Source organism: Cervus canadensis, chromosome 17 (assembly GCF_019320065.1).
Source record: "Cervus canadensis isolate Bull #8, Minnesota chromosome 17, ASM1932006v1, whole genome shotgun sequence".
In the NCBI taxonomy this organism is placed as follows: domain Eukaryota; kingdom Metazoa; phylum Chordata; class Mammalia; order Artiodactyla; family Cervidae; genus Cervus; species Cervus canadensis.
In genome coordinates this window covers 43,851,221-43,873,686 of record NC_057402.1, presented here as the reverse complement: position 1 = coordinate 43,873,686, position 22,466 = coordinate 43,851,221, and the positions used below count along the sequence as shown (strand labels likewise).

At 42.1% G+C, this 22,466-nt stretch overlaps 1 protein-coding gene across 5 annotated transcripts in view; it reads right to left on the bottom strand.

Moving 5' to 3' along the window:
* Nucleotides 1-22,466, bottom strand: part of ADAMTSL3 (ADAMTS like 3) — a 392,562-nt gene that overhangs the window by 173,337 nt on the left and 196,759 nt on the right. For all 5 annotated transcript variants that reach the window (XR_006273566.1, XM_043489726.1, XM_043489723.1 and 2 more), the window contains exon 7: nt 19,674-19,800. Coding sequence is in view for 4 of the 5 variants with exons in the window: in XM_043489726.1 (XP_043345661.1) it covers nt 19,674-19,800 (127 nt within the window). In the remaining variant the exon portion in view is untranslated. The remainder of the gene's footprint in view (nt 1-19,673; nt 19,801-22,466) is intronic.

Below are 22,466 nucleotides of genomic sequence, written 5' to 3'. Positions count from 1 at the left end.
AGATGCTAAACCCCATGTGCGAAACTGTTGCAAAACAGAATATTTACCACCTTGAGATAACATTCTGTAGGTTTCTTACAAGGAAACATGGATCTGCATAAGATAGTGATCTGTGTTTCCCCACCTTAGACCACTGATCAAACTCAACACTGCTACGTCACAGACTTCCTGATGTGATGCAACATAAAGCACTTTGTACCATGGTTGACGTGCTCCTACCTGAACAGATGTTCAGTCCAGTTCCAATCAAGCCTTGGACCTCACTGCTCTGTTTATAGGAAATATTGAGAGAGATCCACAAAAAAAGTGGCAATCAGATAAACCCAGAAGATGGGAAATTCTATAAGAAAAACGGGATGAACACTTTACCAAGTCAATATTATGAAAAAATAAATGGTCTAAATAAGAGACACATCTGTTGAGAAGGAATGTTATGGAGGCTTTTTCACAGAATAGCTACACTGGCCAGGGCTTCCTTGGTGGCTCAGTGGTAAAGAATCCATCTGCCAATGCAGAAGACCTGGGTTCGATCTCTGGGTCAGGAAGAACCCCTGGAGAAGGAAATGTCAACCCACTCCAGTACTCTTGTTTGGGAAAATCCCACGGCCAGAAGAGCCTGGCGGGTTACAGTCCATGGGGTTGTAAAGAGTCAAACGTGACTGAGTGACTAAACAATAATAACAACAAGACAGACATCTATGTAATGAAAATTGTTTTGAAAATAATAAATAAGAAATCTTTCCTAAGAAATCCTCTTTGGGTAGATCAACTGGGCTAAGTAACTCTCTCAGAAAATCTTTGTGAACTTAGACTGTAGTGTCTTTGAGAAGCATTTATCCTGTGTGCGTATGTGTGTGTGTGTGCACACATTCCAACTGCTATTCATTGACAATTAAACACTCAAGTGAAACCTCTCAGACTAGAAACCCTGGCACTTTATTTTAGTCAGATAGTTCACACTTGGGGGAAATATATGGCTGTGTAGAGGGAAGTGAACCCCCAGTTGCTTACAATACTACCTTGTCGGGAAACGCACAGTGCAGGGCAGCTGGGCAAGGCTAGGAAGGCAGAAATCTGTAAGAGTCCTCACTTAAGGACTTAACATCCTTAGATTACAGGAAACTTATCTCCACTGTACAGTTTTAAATGCCGTCTCTCCTAAACTGCAATTCCTGTCTGTTTCTGTAACTGTCCATAGTATATTAATATTTGATACATCTCATGTCCCTGTAGAACTTTTACAGAGCAGCACCTCCCAGAATTACCTTGAGAACTTATTAAAACACAGATTCCTGCTCCTCCCACAGAAATCCTGTCCCACAAGCTTAGGGTGGAGCCCAAGAATGTGTCCATCCAGCAGCCTCTGTGTGACGCTGCTATGGAGCATATGTGAGCTTGTGAGCTGTGTTTCTGACAGCACTGAACCAGGGCAGAGTGAGGAAAATTCCGGGTTTTTAGGACAGGAAGCAGGGTGGTTCTATAGTCACAACTTTTCAGGATTTCTCCACCATTCTGCAGAAAGGCACAATTCTAGGTCTGACCAGAAATAGAGAGCGAACCCTGATGAGGAAGAGAATTTTAAAGAGGGAGGGGCCAGCAGCACTAAATGCTCTTCCACTGGGGGCTTCAAGTGCCTTTTGGATGAAGCAGTAAGAAGTTTGCTAATGGGATTCATAAAGACAGTATCAACTGTGCAGTAAGCACAAGAGGCTGCCATCTGAGGAATAAATGACAAAAAAGGAGACACAGGAAATGTAAACAGTTTTTCCAAAAGTTGTCAGTAAAGCTAAGTGAAAGATTAGGGTGGCAGCTGGAGATGTGGAGAATTTAGAAGATCTATATACATATACACATATATTACGTATATAATTATGTAAAATATATATGTTGTTGAGTTGCTAAGTCGGGTCCAACTCTTTTACGACCTCATGGGCTGTAGCCTGTCAGGCTCCTCTGTCCATGGGATTTCCCAGGCAAGAATACGTGAGTGGGTTGCCATTTCCTTTCCCAGGGGATTTTCCCAACCTAGGGGTTGTACCTGCATCTCCTGCATTGGTAGATGGATTCTTTACTGCTGAGCCACCAGGGAAGATATATATATCTTATACAAACACACATATATATATACACACATATACACACACATATATTTTGCAAATTATGCTTCCATTTAAGATGGAAGAGATCTGGTCACACTTAACCCTGATGGGAAAAGGAGACAGAGAGAGAGGATAAAGGAGAGAGATGATAGGTGGGGTGAGATCTCTGAGGAAGCAGAAGGGGCTGGAATCCAGGACGCAGATGGAGGGATTAATTAGCCTTGGAAAGGAAGACGGACACTTGTTCCTCTGTAATGGGAGGGAGCAAAGAATGGACGGGCGCAGCTGCAGGGCGAGGTCTCTACTAACGGTTTCTGTTTTACTGAGTTTTGGGGTTTTTTACAATCTTCTTTGGAGTCTAGCACAGAATCAGTTTTTGTAAATGGTCCATAAATGTTTGAAAAGACAGTATGTTCCCTCAAAACGCAATGCTCAATAATACCTGTTAATGTAATAGGACTTAGTTCCTACTAAGTGTGTTCAAGTCTTCATAACAGTTTTATTTGCTTCAATTTCTTCTTACAGACCTATAGGGCTATTGTTTTCTTTGTACATTTTTTAATATTTATTTTTGGGGCTTTCCAGGTGGTGCTGGTGGTAAAGAAAATGCCTGCCAAGCAGGAGACACAGGTTCCATCCCTGGGTTGGGAAGATCCGTGACAGAAGGAAACACCTACCCACTTCAGTATTCTTGCCTGGCAAATCCCATGGACAGAGGAGCCTGGTCAGCTACAGTCCATGGGGTCACAAAAGAGCCAGATCTTAGTGACTGTGCATGCATGTATGCAAGATTCTACTAGCTTTGATATTAACACTGCTAACATGCTTTCTTGTCTCCCCTGTTACACTGGGATACTTAAACCCCAGACAAATGGCCTCCAGGTAAATCCCCCTCAGTTTGGAGCTAACAGGAGCAAGCTGTATCTTGTGTTTCAGGACAGGTGAAATAGACACCACTTAAAACCTTCTCTCACAAGTTTGCTTATGAGGCCACCAATCAGGTCTTATTTGGGGGCCACTTTAAAATATTAAACTCTCTAATGGTATAGAATCCAACGGTTGAGAACATGGCAGATGGCAGAAGGTTTCTTCTCTACCCCACCTAAACAATGTTCATAACAGCAGGTCCACGACTGGGAAATCTAGATTTGGTGGTAGTGTTGGGAACTGGTTCCTGGTGAACACCTTCATTGTTTGGAACTACTTCAAAACAGTTCCATTGAAATTTGGGGTGAGAGATCCTTGATACTGCTACTCACTATGTCATCTTCCAGGGCTTCTTCTCAACACACTCTGCATTTTTTTTTTTACTCTACAAACTACTGGGAGAGGAAATATGGAATCATGGCTAAGATCACAGACCACAGAGTCAGGCAACCTGGGCTATAATGCCAGCTTCACCACTTACAACCACTGTGTGACTTTGGGCAAGTTTGCTACCTTCTCTGTGCCTCAGTTACATGTGTAAAAATGAGGATAATAATACTTGTTTCAAGGAGTTGTTGAGAGGATTTGATAACATAATACATGCAAAGGATGTAGAAGAAAACTTAACCAGCAGTCGGGCTGGGTAAGTGCAAGTTATTAAAACCAGGCTGAACACATACGATGCCCCCAGGCACGATCCTGGGTAACTTGAGAAAACTGCCTCCTTTGTTCTAATAAAACGCCATTCCTATAATTAAGAAAACTGAACTTTTGCAAGTTTAAGTGACTTGTCCAAGATCACAGACTACCCAAGCAGCAGGGCTGGGGTCAGAACCAAACAGTGCACTCTTAACCCTTCTACTGTTGAGACCCAGTTGTCACTGTATAAACTCCCACTCTCCCATCACAAGTACATTCACTACACTTGGATTTTATGGGCTTCACTTGTTTGATTTTGCAATCACTGGGCTGACCCAAGGATCTATTAAGTTTGCTTCCATTGACTTCCCTCCCACACATAAACGCTCAAGTCCAGCTGTTCCATCATATTTTTTCTATGTCTCATTTCCTGCTGCAGAGATCACCGCTTTGCTAAGTAGCAAAATGTACAGGAAATAAACTGTCCACACAATATTAACTAATCAATAAACATCAGTTTCAGCCCAGGAGGACTGCAATTTACACCAGATCGTTTATTCGCACTATAGAGTTAAGTTAGAACTGCACCCACCTAAATACATACATTCCAACGTAACATGAGAAAAGAGATGAACTCTTCTATTACCCTCACCTTGACAATCTCATTCCCACTTTTCCATCTCTGGTTTTTAATTTTTTTTAAATTTGGTTGGGTATTTTGCTGAACAAAACTTTCGGTCATACATATTTCATGTTATTTTTTGACCTTGCATTTTTTATTCTTCTGCTTTTTTAGGCTCAAACACACACACACCACCCTCCATCTTCTCTCCATTCCCAAGGAAAAGAGGAGCTTTTTTTTTTAAGTAAGTATTGAATAAATGCTAATGCTAATAATAATTCTATGAAAAAACTGAAAATAATACTTATCCTCCTTTAAAATAACAAGTGTGAAAGCATTTTGTAAAATGAAAAACATATAAACACAAAAATGGTGTTTATTAATACTCTTACACACATATAACCACTTGGCATCATTTAACCTAAAACAACATTGTATACAACAGGGGTTGACAGCTTTCCAAATTAGGGTGGTCAAGTTTTGTCCTGTCTTGTTTTTACTTCTTGGTCTTGCACCATAGCATGTGGGATCTCAGTCTTCTGACCAGGGATAGAACCTGCACTTCCTGCATCAGAAGCATGGAGTCCTAACCACTGGACCACCAGGGAAGTCCATAGGATAGTTTGATTTAAGTTTGATTTAAGTTTATCTGTGCCTTTGTGGGTATGGTGGAGGACTGGGAGATGAAAGAAGAGAAAGCCAGTGTGTGGCTACATGGATTCTGAAAATGGAGGGCTGATCGTATACTTCCTTTTGACACCGAGGTGGGACAAATGAAATGTGCCAGGGAACAAAGTTAGGCAAAATAAAAATCAGAAATTAACAACCATCTTTTAAAAGCAGACAGGGGACTCGGCAGGATTGAATTTGGTGAGAGAAACTGCTGTAAGCTGAAACCCAATTTCTACACCTCTGCTGTAATTACATCCCTGCCCTGAGCTGCTCATGTGCTACATCATGTACGGCGTTTATTGCTGCATCTGCAAATGAGTGTCCTTAGCTATTAGCCTTGGTATCTATGTAGAAACATCTGCTTCCAATCTGGAGGTGTAGATATTTAATGGCTTAAAATGCCTTTACCCCAAAAGTATATGTAACAGGCAGAGTGTCTAACAGTACAGCTACTGTGTTGGTTTCCAGGACTAGTTTTGAATAGCAAGTGGCAGAGGGAACTGTGGCCTTCCCCGGTGGCTCAGCAGTAAAGAACCTGCCTGCCAATGCAGGACACATGGGTTTGATCTCTGGGTTTAGGAAGATCCTCTGGAGGAGGAAATGGCAACCCACTCCAGTATCCTTGCCTGGAAAACCCCATGGACAGAGGAGCCTGGTGGGCTACAGTCCATGGGGTCACAAAAAAGACACAACTTAGCTACTAAACAAGAGGGCTCTATTTTACATACAGCACCTGACAACATTGTTCTGTCCGATGTTTCCCAGAATCAGGGTATAAACCTTCTTCTCTACCCTTTACACTGCAGCTAAGAAATCCAGAGCCTGGTAAGGACCAAATGGCCACTTGCCTCTGACTCTGTAATGGGATACCCCCAAATATGCCATTTTGGCATACCGATTACTGGCATACAGATGGTGGCGGCTGTGCTTCACTGGACCGGCCTTGAGGAGATACCCCACGTCCAAGGTCAGAGAAACCCCAGTAAGACAGCAGGCGCTGGAGCAACTGTGAGGAGATACCCTGCATCCAAGGGCAAAGGAGAAGCCCCAGCAAGATGGTAGGAGGGGTGAATTCGCGTTTAGAATCAAATCCCATTCCCGCCAGAAATGCTAAGAGGGCTCAAACAAACCTTGTGCGTACCAGGACCCAGGGACTCCAGAGACTGAGATAGAACTGTGTCTGAGTGTCTCCTGTGGAGTTATAGGTCAGCAGGGGCCTGCCACAGGGTCAGGGGCTCTGGGTGCCGCAGACTTGGGTATGGCATAAACCCTCTTGGAGGAGGTCACCATTAACCCCACCACAGAGCTGTGAGAACTTACACAGGACTGAGAAAAAGACTCTTGGAGGGCTCAAACAGTACCTTGTGCACCAGGACCCAGGAGAAGGGAGCAGTGACCCCACAGGAGACTGGCCCAGACTTGCCTGTGAGTGTCCAGAAGTCTCCAGTGGAGGCGTGAGTTGGCGGTGGCCTGCTGCAGGGTTGGGGGCACTGAGTGTAGCAGTGCATGCCTGGGATCTTTTGAAGGAGGTTGCCATTATCTTCATTACCTCCACCACAGTTTGGCTCCAGGTAAACAGGAGGGAGGGAACACAGCTCCACCCATCAACAGAAAATTGGATTACAGATTTACTGAGCATGGCCCTGCGCTCAGAACAAAACCCAGTTTCCCTCTCAGTCAGTCTCTCCCATCAGGAAGCTTCCATAAACCTCTTATTCTTCTCCATCAGAGGGCAGACAAGCTGAAAACCACAATCACAGAAAACTAACCAATCTAATCACATGGAACACAGCCGTGTCTAGCTCAATGAAACTATGAGCCATGCCGTGTAGGGCCACCCAAGACCGATGGGTCATGGTGGAGAGTTCTGACAAAATGTGGTCCACTGGAGAAGGGAATGGCAAACCTCTTCAGTATTCTTGTCTTGAGAACCCCATGAACAGTATGAAAAGGCAAAAAGATAGGACACTGAAAGATGAACTCCCCAGGTCGGTAGGTGTCCAATATGCTACTGGAAATCAGTGGAGAAATAACTCCAGAAAGAATGAAGAGACGGAGCCAAAGCAAAAACAACACCCAGCTGTGGATGCGACTGGTGATGGAAGCAAGGTCTGATGCTGTAAAGAGCAATATTGCATAGGAACCTGGAATGTTAGGTCCATGAATCAAGGCAAATTGGAAGTGGGCTAACAGGAGATGGCAAGAGTGAATGTCGACATTATAGGAACCAGCAAACTGAAATGGACTTGAATGGATGAATTTAACTCAGATGACCATTATATCTACTGCTGTGGACAAAAATCCCTTAGAAGGTATGGAGTAGCTATCATAGTCAACAAAACAGTCTGAAAGGCAGTACTTGGATGCAAACTCAAAAACGACAGAATGATCTCTGTTTGTTTCCAAGACAAACCATTCAACATCACAGGAATCCAAGTCTATGCCCTGACCAGTAATGCTGAAGAAGCTGAAGTTATGGTTCTATAAAGACCTACAAGCCCTTTTAGAACTAACTCCCAAAAAAGATGTCCTTTTCAATACAGAGGCTTGGAATGCAAAAGTAGGAAGTCAAGAAACACCTGGAATAACAGGCAAATTGGGCCTTGGAGTACAGAATGAAGCAAGGCACAGGCTAATAGAGTTTTGCCAAGAGAACTCACTGGTTATAGCAAACACCGTCTGCCAACAACACAAGAGAAGACTCTACACATGGCCATTACCAAATGGCCAACACTGAAATCAGACTGATTATATTCTTTGCAGCTAAAGATGGCGAAGCTCTATATAGTCAGCAAAAACAAGATGGGGAGCTGACTGTGGCTCAGACCATGAACTCCTTATTGCCAAATTCAGACTTAAATTGAAGAAAGTAGGGAAAAGCACTAGGCCATTTAGGTATGACCTAAATCAAATCTCCTATACAGTGGAAGTGAGAAATAGATTTAAGGGACTAGATCTGATAGACAGAGTGCCTGTTGAACTACGGACGGAAGTTCGTGACATTGTACAGGAGACAGGGATCAAGACCATCCCCCGAAAATGAAATGCAAAAAAGCAAAATGGCTGTCTGAGGAGGCTTTACAAATAGATGTAAAAAGAAGAGAAGCAAAAGGCAAAGGAGGAAAGGAAAGATATACCCATTTGAATGCAGAGTTCCAAAGAATAGCAAGGAGAGATAAGAAAGCCTTCCTCAGCCATCAATGCAAAGAAATAGAGGAAAACAATAGAATGGAAAAGACTAGAGATCTCTTCAAGAAAATTAGAGATACCAAGGGAACATTTCATGCAAATATGGGCACAATAAAGGACAGAAATGGTATGAACCTAACAGAGGCAGAAGATATTAAGAAGAGGTGGCAAGCATATACAGAGGAATATAAAAAAGGGATCTTCACGATCCAGATAATCATGATGGTATGATCACTCACTTAGAGCCTGACATCCTGGAATGTGAAGTCAAGTGGGCCTTAGGAAGCATCACTACGAACAAAGCTATTGGAGGTGATGGAATTCCAGCTGAGCTATTTCAAATCCTGAAAGATGATGCTGTGAAAGTGCTACACTCAATATGACAGCAAATTTGGAAAACTCAGCAGTGGCCACAGAATTGGAAAAGGTCAGTTTTCATTCCAATCCCAAGGAAAGGCAACGCCAAAGAATGCTCTAACTACCACACAATTGCACTCATCTCACACACTAGTAATGGTCAAAATTCTCCAACCCAGGCTTCAACAATACATGAACCGTGGACTTCCAGATGTTCAAGCTGGTTTTAGAAGAGGCAGAGGAACCAGAGATCAAATTGCCAACATCCACTGGATCATCAAAAGAGCAAGAGAGTTCCAGAAAAAGCATGTATTTCTGCTTTATTGACTATGCCAAAGCCTTTGACTGTGTCGATCACAAGAAACTGTGGAAAATTCTGAAAGAAATAGGAATACCAGACCACCTGACCTGCCTCCTGAGAAATCTGTATGCAGGTCAGGAAGCAACACTTAGAACTGGACATGGAACAACAGACTGGTTCCAAATAGGAAAAGGAGTACGTCAAGGCTGTATATTGTCACCCTGCTTATTTAATTTATATGCAGAGTACATCATTGCCAGGAGAAATATCAATAACCTCAGATATGCAGATGGCACCATCCTTATGGCAGAAAGTGAAGAAGAACTAAAGAGCCTCTTGATGAAAGTGAAAGAGGAGAGTGAAAAAGTTGGCTTAAAGCTCAACACTAAGAAAACTAAGATCATGGCATCTGGTCCCATCACTTCATGAGAGATAGATGGGGAGACAGTGGAAACAGTGGCTGACTTTATTTTTGGGGGCTCCAAAATCACTGCAGATGGTGACTGCAGCCATGAAATTAAAAGACGTTTACTCTTTGGAAGGAAAGTTATGACCAATCTAGACAGCATATTAAAAAGCAGAGACATTACTTTGCCAACAAATGTCCGTCTAGTCAAAGCCATGGTTTTTCCAGTGGCCATGTATGGATGTGAGAGTTGGAGTATAAAGAAAGCTGAGCACCGAAGAATTGATGCTTTTGAACTGTGGTGTTGGAGAAGACTCTTGAGAGTCCCTTGGACTGCAAGGAGATCCAACCAGTCCATCCTAAAGGAGATCAGTCCTGAGTGTTCATTGGAAGGACTGATGTAGAAGCTGAAACTCCAATACTTTGGCCACCTGATGTGAAGAACTGACTCATTTGAAAAGACTCTGATGCTAGGAAAGATTGACGGTGGGAGAAGAAGGGGACGACAGAGGATGAGATGGTTGGATAGCATCAATGACTCAATGGAGATGAGTTTGAGTAAACTCCGGGAGTTGGTGATGGACAGGGAGGACTGTCATGCTGCAGTCCATGCGGTCGCAAAGAGACAGACACGACTGAGTAACTGAACTGAACTGAACTGATTATTTTGATATAAAGGTACTAAGAAACAGCCAGTGCAAGGACACTGTGTCCCTCCACTGGACGAAAGCAGGAGATAAAGCTTCCAGGGGAATGTACCTCCCTGTACTGAGGGGTAGAATGCATCCGTATCACCAAATACAGAGAATTTCGAGTTGAGAAGCCCATGTAAACCAATATAAACATATAAAATTTCCTGGGCTCTTTAGGAAGACAAGCCATCTCTGTAGAACCTTTTCATTAGAGCTGTGGATAATTCTTCCTATGAGATCCTAGGACTAACTTCTCTGACCTCCATCCACCTCAAGGTCTGTGCTTTTTAAAATAAGAAATAAAGTACAAATATATTTAATAGATTTTCATAACTAAAAGATGTCTTAGACATGATCTGGGCTAACACATTCAGGACACAGATGAAAAAGTCCAAGTTCCTGTGATCTTGCCTAAGATCACAGACAGTGGCCAAGCAGAGGTTATTACCCTAGTCCAAAAATTCCAGTCCCAAAATTCTGTTGCACAATATTTAGTCTCACCGAAAATGTAACGGGAAGCAGAGCTATCTCCAGTGAAGAACCTGTATTCATTCGTGCAAAATTTATTGAGCTCCTCTGATGTGCTCAGTACCCTACAAGCTCCAGGAATAAAATGATGAAAATGATAGATACAGAGTCCACTTTTGCAACATCTGACCAGCAGAAGAGACGAATTAAGCAAACAAATACAGCTCTCTCTTGAACAACACAGGGGTTAAGGGCACTTACCCTACATGCAGTTGAAAATCTGGGTATAATTTATAGTTATCTCTCTATATTTGTATCTAAGTTTCCACATCCGGGGATTCACCCAGCTGAGGATCATGTCAGTACTGTTAGTATGTACTATTAACAAAAATTTGCATATAAGTGAACCTCTGCAGTTCAAACCCATGTTATTTAAGAGTTAACTGTAAATGAAACAATTACTTCTTGCAATAAAGGCTAAGAAGGAAATAGAAAATAGAAGGGCTGACTTTAGGCAGATTGGTCAAGGAAAATATCTCTGAGGAGATGATGCTTAAGCTCAAGGTTGAGAAAAAGACAGCCAAGTTAAGAGCTAGGAGAAGTATGTTCTAGGCTCAGGGATTGGTCAGTGCAACAGCCATGGAGGAAAAGGTCCCTGTGAAGTCAAAGATCTTCCAGAAAACCGAGATGACTAAAGACTAGTGAATTAGGGCAGGACAGCACACATGACATGACATAAAAGCCAGATACATAAGACTGAAAGTCATGGGAAGGGGTATGGATTTTACTTTTTTTGTTTTGTTTTGTTTTTTCCATTTATTTTTATTAGTTGGAGGCTAATTACTTTATAATATGGATATGGATTTTAAAATAAGTGTAAATATAAAGGCAATTTACAAAGAGGTATTAAGCCAGGAGTTCCTGGCCAGTGTGGCTACTCTGTGAAATACAGCCTCTATAACATTCCTTCTTAACAGAACCTACATGTCATTGTCCTCTTGTTTTTCTTTGCAGAGGACATAGAAGATGCACAAAAACATGTGGAAGAGCAAGGCAAGGGTGAAAGCAAGGGCCCTACATTTTCAATCTTGGGATCTCCATCCATGCCACGCTCTCTCTTGTGAATTAAACATCCCATGAAAATGAATGGAGTCTGGGAATTCCCTGGTGGTCTGGTGATTAATAATCTGCCTGCCAATGCAGGGGGCAAGGATTCTATTCCTGGTTGGGGAACTAAGATCCCCACGAGCTGTGCAGTGGGGCCAAGAATATTTTTTTAATGTAAAAAATAAATAAAATGAACAGGATGCTTGGTTGGAATATTCTTTTGCCAGACACAGTCCTGGCATACAGCACTATCAATCAGAATCTCACCCTACAAAGATGAAGGCAGGGAGGCAGAAAGAGATGAGGTAAAAAGGCAGGAGGAAGGGAGAGCAATCTGTTTACCACCTCAGCAAGCCCGTTATAGTCAATAACAGTCTTCTTTGTCATGGAATAAGTTAAGGGTACAGATGGTTTTTGGAAATAACAGTCAAAACAGAAACGAAGAGCATATGAAGAGGAAAAAAAAGAGTGCATGAAGAGAAAACGTTGTAAGAACTGCCCCATGAAGCAGCCCCATAGTCCACCTAGCCCAGGATTCTGTATTTTCTAGGAGATCCAAAGATGCTTGGTAAGAAGGTGTGGGGTTCCAGGTCAGCCTCAGGTGTCACTGCATCAATAAACTTAGCTGTCACCAGGGAAAAATGTACAATTGACCCTTGGACAATGCAGGGGGTGGGGATGGTGGCAGTTAGGAGCAACAACCGCCTCCAGTCAACAATCCAAGCATAGCGCAGGGACTTTCCAGAGTGGTTAAGACTGCACTCTCAACTCAGGGGGCTGGGTCAATCCCTGATTGGGGAACTAAGATCCCAAATGCCATGCATCGCAGCGAAAAAAACCCCACAAAATCTGAGTATAACTGATAGTCAGCTCTCCATATACACTTTCTCTGTTATCTGTTCCATGTGGGTGGGTCCAATCAACTACAGGTCATTTATTCATGTAGTATTTACTGCTGAAGAAAATGGAAAACCATGAAGTTCAAACCTGTGTTGTTCAAGGGCCAACTCTACAAACTGATCAGGCATGGTGAGCTTATTTATTTGTCTCAGGGGTGCATGGTCCTTCTATGGACAAGGTCAAAACAATGGCAAAATCTGGAAATACAAGTGAGTCCCCCAGTACCAAATCCAAATGCTCCAATCAGGGGTGTATGCTTTTTTGTTGCTGTTTTTAGACTCTTCTCTCCTTAAAAAGCTGAGTGGCCTCCAGCTCTCTGTTCCAACAGCCAAAGCTATGGATGCCAGTTGTGAGTTCAGCCTCTCTCCTCCTCCCTCCGAACAGGAAATGTGCATGTTGTATGTGAATTAATTTCTGATATTTCTCACAGCTAAGGTTTTGGCTCCAGGCTCTTCCACCTTGAATCTGCCTCCCTGCAGAATGGAAACAGGGCCCAAGAGCAGCCTCATGCACTTTCTTGCTAGCAGGGCTGTGCCAACAGCATCTCCCTGCCCTGGCCTCCTTCAGCGTGAGACTTGGGGAAGATAGGAATGACGGCTTGGCAAGGTGAGGCCCAAGGAGCCTGGTGGACTCTGCAGGCCTGGGGATGCACACTCAGGGAGAGACGTGGCTTCATTTCCCACATTTCTTTCACACAAAGCATCATTATAGGGAAGTGCTTCCATATGGCCCATGGAAAATCTCAGCCAAAAACAGCTTCAGTTGGCCAGATTCAGAGCAGTAACAGACATGAAGGGGCCGTAATGAAAAGCAAGGATGAGAAGCACCAGGTTTTCATGCAGGCAGGCAGGCAGGCATCTTTGCTAACTTTAGCCTCAGCCCTAGAGCAGGCAGACAGAGCCTGGACTTGCCAGCGGCATGCCCCCAGCTCTACTAGCTCCCTTTAGGGATCTGTCTCTGAGCTCCAGCTGCTCTTCCTTTGCATAAATTATTCGAAAGTATTAAATGTTTAGGGACCCTTCACTTGAATTGTTCTGAACTGGTATCAAGGGTCTGAGACCCCTTCAAAAACTCAGAATGGCAAATTTGAGGTTTATGGGGACACATGCATTTTTTTCTGGAGAGAAGAATGCATAATTTTCAACAGATTCTCAAGAGGATCTGTTATCCTAAAGCTGAAAATCAATGAAAGAGAGAAAGACAGAGAGAGACACGCAGAGAGAAAATGAAGTACCTTACCAAGTGTGAGGAACAGTGAAGTCAAGCAGGAAGCCCCTTTTCAGCCAGTACAGCCCCCATTACAATCCCCTCCCAGGGCTTCCTTAGAAAACTTCTTCAAAAAGACTGGTTTCTTGACACAATTTCACTCAGCTTCTACTCTAGTTCGACTAGAATTTTCTCAATTTCTAATCTCTCTGAGACCCTCACAAGACGACACCTTTCCTGATGAGATTTGCACATTCTTTCAAGCCAACACCATGTCAGCGCTTTCCCGATGCCCGAGTCAGTGGTGACTTTCCCTATTGTCATCTCATCCCAAAGTCACTCTAGTTAACTCTAGTTAACAGCACAGCCTGGCTCTTCACTCTCTTCCTCTGGGTCTCATTCTTTCCTCTATCTTTGGTTTGTTGTTGTTCAGTCGCTAAGTCCTATCCGATTCTATGTAACCCCCGTGGGCCGTAGCCCGCCAGGCTCCTCTGTCCATGGAATTCTCCAGGCAAGAATACTGTGGTGTTTTGCCATTTCCTCCTCCAGGGGATCTTCCTGACCCAGGGATCAAACCTGTGCCTCCTGCATTGGCAGGAGGGTTCTTTACCACTGAGCTACCAGGGAAACCCCACAATTCACTGTTTTTTGACACCTTTGACGTGATTTTCCTCTGTACCCATCAGTAGCACTCTCAAAAACAATGCCTGGGTGGAATAAGTGCTGGTTTTGAAATCTGTTTACATTTAATATTATGTTAGAGAGTGACAGCCTTTGGTACCTAAATGACAATATTTCTAATAAAAATATTGCTAGCATTTACTGAACACTCTCCAGGTGCCAGACATTATTTGGAATGCTGGGCATGACTGACTTATCTAGTCCTGACAGCAACTCTACAGAGGCGGTACAACTTCTGTTCCCAGATTAAAATGAGAAAGTCAAGATACACAGAAAAGTTCAAAATCTTGCCCTGTTTACACAGCTAGTAAACAACAGACCCAGCATTTAAACCCAGGCAGTCTGGTCCCAAACACCAATTTCTTAACTGTCTCTTCTCTCTTCCTTAGTATCCTCATCTATAAAATGGATTGGACAATATCAAAACTACCATGTAAGGGGACAGGTGGAACTAAATGATATGCATTTGTTATAAACCATTAGATCAATATTAGCAATAACAGAATGGATGCAATGTGGTACACTTGGTTTCCTAGCTCCTAGGAAATTCCTAGCTCACATGCCACAGTTCTGGTCAATGAGGCAAAATTCCCTGGGGAGGACTTCTCTCCCTGACTAAAGGGAATATTATTAAAAGAATGCCTTTTGCACCACCTTCTTCTTTATCACCTGACATGCTGGATGTGTTGTCTAGACATTTAACAGTGACTTAGCAACCACAGGTGAAAGCTATAGTCTAGGCTGATGAAAGAGAGACAAGAGCCTGGTTCCACAAAAACACAGTAAAATAGCTTCCCCAAACCTGACTGTCTACTCCAGACTTCTGCTTAGAAAAGATATGTAATCTCCTGCATCTATAAGTTGGGTTTCCTGTGATTTGCCATGGAATGCATCCCTCCCTGGTCCACATCCCTCAAAGCCAGCTCCTTGGAGAAGCACATGGGACCTCCACGAATTTACGGTTCCCAGTCTCACCTAGGCCCCTTGCAGCTACTCCTCTGCCTCTTTACCATCCTCTGGGGAGGATGTCGCACATGGGGCTTCTAGGATCTTAGCTCACTGGCCCCAGATTGAACCTGGGCCCCAGCAGTGAAAGTGCAGAGTCCTAACCTCTGGGAATCGTCCTCCTTACTATGTTTGAAGAGTTCCTTACCCACTTCAAGTCTCTGACAGTCCCCTCACTTTTTTTATTGAAGTACAGTTGATTCACAATATTGTGTTAGTTTCTGGTGCACAGCACTGTGATTCAGTATTTTTGCGGATTATATTCCATTACAGGTTATTACAACATATTGGGTATAATCAATTCCCCACGCTATGCTGTATATCCTTGTTGTTTATCTATTTTATATACAGTAGTTTGTATCTGTTAATCTCATCCTCCTAATTTGTCCCTCCCCCTTCCCTCTCCCCTTTGGTAACCAGAAGTTTGTTTCCTATATCTGTGATTCTGTTTTATTTTTATTTTTTTAAGGAGTCTGAAATCTTTTAATAATTCCTTGGCATCATAATATTAGCTCAGTTCAGCTCAGTTCAGTCGCTCAGACGTGTCCAACTCTTTGCGACCCCATGAACCGCAGCACACCAGGCCTCCCTGTCCATCACCAACTCCCGGAGTTTACTCAAACTCATGCCCATCGAGTCGGTGATGCCGTCCAGCCATCTCATCCTCTGTCGTCCCCTTCTCCTCCTGCCCCCAATCCCTCCCAGCATCAGGGTCTTTTCCAATGAGTCAACTCTTTGCATGAGGTGGCCAAAGTATTGGAGTTTCAGCTTCAGCATCAGTCCTTCCAATGAACACCCAGGACTGATCTCCTTTAGGATGGACTGGTTGGATCTCCTTGCAGTCCAAGGGACTCTCAAGAGTCTTCTCCAACACCACAGTTCAAAAGCATCAATTTTTCGGTGCTCAGCTTTCTTCACAGTCCAACTCTCACATCCATACATGACCACTGGAAAAACCATAGCCTTGACCAGACTATTGCTGGCAAAGTAATGTCTCTGCTTTTTAATATGCTATCTAGGTTGGTCATAACTTTCCTTCCAAGGAGCAAGCGTCTTTTAATTTCATGGCTGCAATCACCATCTGCAGTGATTGTGGAGCCCAAAAAAATAGTCTGACACTGTTTCCACTGTCTCCCCATCTATTTGCCATGAAGTGATGGGACCAGACGCCATGCTCACCAAACACCAACTTGGGCTTACTGTCTACAACAGACAATTCAGACAATAGTACATTTTGCAATTGAAAGAACATTAAACCTGTTTCTCAAGTCACTAAGCGCCCTTCTGCCACAATTATTCCCAAAGCTTGCACAGATATTTTGTTGTACTCAAATTGTTTTTCTACTGTTAATCCCTTTGCCAATGCTTTATCCTAAAGAAGAAGGAAGTGATGTAGAGACCATAGCTTTCAATGGAGAAAAGGATGGCTGGAGAGTAGGGTCATCTCCCTTTATCCTTCAGCCAATGTTAACTACATGTCAGACACTTTTTCATACGTAGTTTAATTTGATCCTCATAATGACCCTAAGAGCTGAGCATAATTATTATCCCCACTGGTGAATCTGTTTGAGAGTCTTCACTCTAAAGCAGCTGATTCTACCTCCTAATGAACAGAATGTAAAAAGAAAAAAAAATATTGGAACACAGTTAATTTCTCACCGTGTTCTCCAAGGGCACCTAGAGTTACTCAGTTCTTAACATGGTATGATTGTATACCCCCTCCTTTAGTCCTGGGAAAATCCTTCCCTCCATTCATTCTCTCATCTTCTATTTACTTCTAAACCCACTGCAATCAGGCTTTGGTTTTAGCCAGGAATTCATTGAAACCACTCTTGCTAAGGTCACAGATTTGGCTTCAAATTGCCAATGAGAAATTTTTGGACTTTTATTCCAGTTGACCTCGAAACAGCATTTCACATGGCCGACTATTACCTCCTTTTTGGAATTACTTATTCCTTCAGCTCCCATATTGCTTCTGCTAAGTTCTGAGTTTACCTACTCTTCTCATTATCTTTTCACTTGAATCCCTTGAATTCACTTGAAAAAGTTTGAGCTTTTTCCCTGGCTAAATTCTCATGCCTTCCTAATATATTGTATATACTCTCTTTGGATAAACTCAGTTAATTTATAACTAAAGGGAATTCCCTGGTGGTCCAGTGGCTAAGACTCCACACTCCCAATGCAGGGGGCCCAGGTTTGATCCGTGGTCAGGGAACTAGATCCCACGTGCTGCAACTAAGAATTCCAATGCCACAGCTAAAGATCCCGTGTGTCACAATGAAGATGGAAGATCCCCTGAGCTGCAACTAAGACCCGATGCAGCCATAAAAAGTTAATTACCTTAAAAAATATATGTATTAAAAAATGCATAACTAAAGACCATTAACAACAATGGACTGTCACATTTCAGATCAATTCTTTCACCCCAAACAAAATATAATTAACATCTGTTTGAGGGCATCAGAAAAGTACCAAAGCACTGACTACTTATGGGGCCACATTTCTGGAAAGAAGAAAACCCAAGGAGGTGAACCCTTATTTTTGGTATGCATCTCCTCTTCATGCATTCCTTCCCCAGATGGACAGAAAAGAAATCCACCCAGCTGCTCAGGCTGGGAAATCTGCATCATTCTAGCTTCCTCTTTCTTACAGTTTTCACTCAATGAATTAGCAAACTCTGCTGACTCTCTCTCCTAAATCTCTCTGCCCTCTCTGCTCCTTCCTCTATCTCATTATTTCATCATTATTTCAAACACCCTTGAGTATTTAAATGCGGCATCCTAGTTGGACTCCTTGCTTCCAGGCTCAGCTCCACATGTTGCCAGAATCACTTCATTAAAATGCAAATCTAATCAAGTCCCTCCACTGCCTAAATTGCTGTAATGACTTCACTTAACCTGAAACATGACTTGCTACAATGAAGGCCTTTATGATTCCTTCTGAATGCCACTGTATCTTTCCTTCCACCCTAACTGATGTGAAATCCTAGGTTACTCAAGGAAGTCCAGGCTTCACTCGAATGTCACGCCATGAACTCTGTATTTCCTCTGCCTGGAAAACCCTCTCCACCCTCCACTCCTCCTCTAGCGTTCTCCCCATTTTGGGAGAATGAGTAAAATCCCCATTTCATAGACTTCCCTAGCAGTCCAATGGTTAGGACTCTGTGCTCCCAATGCAAGGGGCACAGGTTCAATCCCCGGTGGGGAACTATGATCCCACAAGCCAATCAGTGTGGCCAAAAAAATAAATAAACTTTTGGCTTCCCTGATAGCTCAGTTGGTAAAGAATCCCTCTGCAATGCAGGAGACCCTGGTTTGATTCCTGGGTCGGGAAGATCCCCTGGAGAAGGGAACAGCTACCAACTCCAGTATTCTGGCCTGGAGAATCCCATGGGCTACAGTCCATGGGGTTGCAAGAGTCAGACAGGACTGAGCGACTTTCATTTTCACTTTCTGTTTCATAAGTTAAATCCAAATAAACTCAAAGAAATAAGATTTTAAAGTAGGAACACACAAACAAAAAAGCACTGGCAGAAGGCATACATGTATAATTTTTTTCTCTTTAAGGCAGGGGGGTAGGCAAACTACACCCTGAGGGTCAAATTTAGCCTGCAGGTTAATTTTGTAAATAAAACTTTATTGCAACACAGCTCTTTCCATTGGTTCACTGGTTGCCTGTGGCTGCTTTTTACCTGCAGCAGCAGTGCTGAGTAGCTAAGACAGAAACTATAGAGGCTAAAAAGCCCTTAAATATTTCCTCTCTACTCCTTTACAGAAAAAGTTGACTGACCATTAATTAGAAAAAAAAAAAAAAAATTAAACAGATATCACCAAACTTAAAAGGTGGAGAATTCTGTGTATCTATAATTTAGAAACTACTGATTCTGCAAACACAAACAATACTGAAAGTCAAATGACAAACTGAGAATATTAAAAACAGTTACAACAAATAGTATATATTCATGATAAAAGTGAGGAAAAGATCACCATCCAAATAGGGAAAAAAGTAAATGACTTCAGCAACTAATTGAAAGATAAAAAAGTATAAATGGGCAATAAATGCAGGACAATATTTCAATAAGTACAGGATATTTTCTACCTTGTTAGCAATCAAAAGGGGGCAAAAGAAATAATGACTCCTAGTTTACCTTAAAAAAATCAGCAAATTAAAAAAAATAGTTGTACTCTGTATTAGCAAAAGTTCAAAGAAACAGGCAATCTAAGAAGAGGTAATGGGAATAAAAATTTGATCTACTACACTTTTGGGGAGAAATGTGTCTCTTAGAACACCAGTCAAAAGTTCTTACTACCTAAAAACCTCAGCAATGGGAAAATGTTATTTTACTATCAGATCGTCTAAAGCACATGCTGTTGTATGGTAATGTCTTGGGTTTAAAACCTACTTTTTTCAGGAGACACGTGTGACTTTGACTGTCCCCGCACCAGCCTGCAGGTGGCGCCATCACCAGCACAGACACCACAGTTGTCCTCCTTGGCGTTGCTCCCCAGTTGCCGGTCGCAGCCCACTGCCTGCAGACAGAAGATACCGTCAGGAGTGGGTAGAGATATGGGCATATCAGACCTTATGTATTTCAGAAATCATACCGATGGTGTTATCCTTCTTAAATGTATGAGTTGGCTCTCTTTGATGAGAACACAGATTTTAAAATATATAATAATAAATAAAGGGACTTCCCTGGGGTTCCTGAGGTTAGGATCTCTGGATTCGCCTCCCAATGCCCAGGACGTGTGAGTTTGATTCCTGGCTAGGGATCTAAGATCCCACATGCCTCATAAAAAAAAAAAAAAAAAAAAAAAAAATCCCAAAACATAAAACAGAAGCAATATTGTAATAAATTCAATAAAGAATTTGAAAATGGTCAAATCAAAAATTAAAAAAATCTTAAAAATAAAAATAATATACAAAGCTTTACAGCACCATGTCATTTATATATAAAATTCTTATCCAAAGACCAAAGAATTAAAGATGAATGGAGGCTGCCCTTTGACACTCTCATCCTTAGTTTTTTATTTATACTTCTATTCAGCTATTTTATGTACATAAAATGAAAGGAACATTACAAATACTTCCTCTCTCCTCCTCCCCCAACCCCTTCCCTCTCTTTCTATCCCTACCCTAGTCCTGTTCTCTCATTTCTTCCCCCAGATGACCACTATTTTGAGGTTGATATATATCCTTCTGTTCCATAGTTTAATTTAATTTTTTTCTATTTTTAATCTCAATCTATACCTACATCACTGGTCTTCAGATCATAAAGAATCTGCCTACAATGCAGGAGACCCGGGTTCAATCCCTGGGTTGGAAAGATCCCTTGGAGAAGAGAATGGCAACCTACTCCAAGATTCTTGCCTGGAGAATTTCATGGACAGAGGAGCCTGGTGGGCTACAGTCCATGGCGTCGCAAAGAGTCAGACACAACTAAGTGACTAACACACATACCTATATCTTATTCATATTGATAAATCCATCTCTCTCAATATCCTGTATCTGGATCTTTGTATATCCTTCTGTATCATTATCTATATTTATACCTACATATTTTTACTTATATATGTATATATATGTGTGTATAAAATTCTTCTAAAACCTTTTATCAATAATTTTTAAAATATAAGGAATTAACAAGAGAGATATCTCAGAATATGCTTATACTGACATCCTTCAGTCTCTTGTGAATTATTACTTTTTGTAAGTGAAGAGAAGTGAAGTGAAAGTCACTCAGCTGTGTCCAACTCTTTGAGATCCCATGGACTTATTAGTCCATGGAATTCTCCAGGCCAGAATACTAGAGTGGGTAGCCTTTCCCTTCTGCAGGGGATCTTCCCAACCCAGGGATCGAATCCAGGTCTCCCACATTGCAGGTGGATTCTTTGCCAGCTGAGCCACAAGGAAAGCCCAAGAATACTGGAGTGGGTAGCCTTTCCCTTCTCCAGGGGATCTTCCCGACCCAGGAATCGAACCAGGGTCTCTTGCATCGCAGGCAGATTCTTTACCCACTGAGCTATGAGGGAAGCTTTTGTGAGTAGTGTGTGTGCATCTGCTGAACTGTGAGCTTCCTTATATGGGAAAAAGGGCTACATCTTATATTTATTTTTATTTTATAAATATGACTTTTACATGACATACACCTAGTAATATTAACACTAACTAATGAGCTGGTTTATTTCTAACTCTCTGCATACTTTCGGTGTTATTTGTATTTATATGCCTGGTGGTTAAGTGCAGAGACCTTGGAGGCAAACAGCCCGATTACAACAACTACCCAGTCCTACCACCCCTTTCAAGATGCAGGATGTACAACAATGCAAACTACTCTAGGAGACTCATTTTCCTCAAGAGTAAAATAGGGACACTCACACATACTTCACAGAGGGTCTCTACTAGGAATGAAATGAGAAAATACATGTAAAACTCCTAGTACAGTGATTAGAATACTCGAAGGGCTCAACAAAAGAGAGCCCCTTGAATCACCCCTCTCTGTTTTACATTTTGCCTGGACTCCCGGGTTGAGTCCTACACTTCGGCTTGGGGGAACTGCTGGATCAGAGTCTGTATCCAAGGTGTTGACGGGAATATAAAACTGGAGGAAGTCGAAACCACATCTATCGACTATTCTTTTCAAAGTGCTGCTGCTGAAGGGAAGGAACAAGATCAAATGAAAGTTTCAGGGAGAGGTGGGAAAAGTTCCAAGGAAGTTTGAGGAAAAGCCTATGATTAGAGATATTTTCAAATTCACAGAGGGATGTCGTGAAGAAAGGCTTTACATTTGTTCTGTGTATTTTCAAATGGTGAAAGATACAGGTTTAGGTGTAATTTAGTTCAATATGAGAACGTTTTTAGAGTCAGAGTTATCCAACAATAAATATTCAATCACAGGCTAGGTAGGAGACTTTGGGACAGGAAAACTGAAGAGGGGATTAAATTATTTGATGAGCAGCTGAATCCTCTGAGACCCTTTCATTCTGATTATATGATTTTTTATAAAGATAATAGTGAAACAGTAATAATAATAGTTGATTTTTATTGAATGCTGGTGTTATGCCAAGCATGTAATATACATTATTTCATTTAATTTTCATGGCCACCGTTTGATACCTTTTATCTCTATTTTACAAATTAGACATCTGACTGTTTCTGAGGTTACATGACTTTCCAACATTACACAACTAGTATA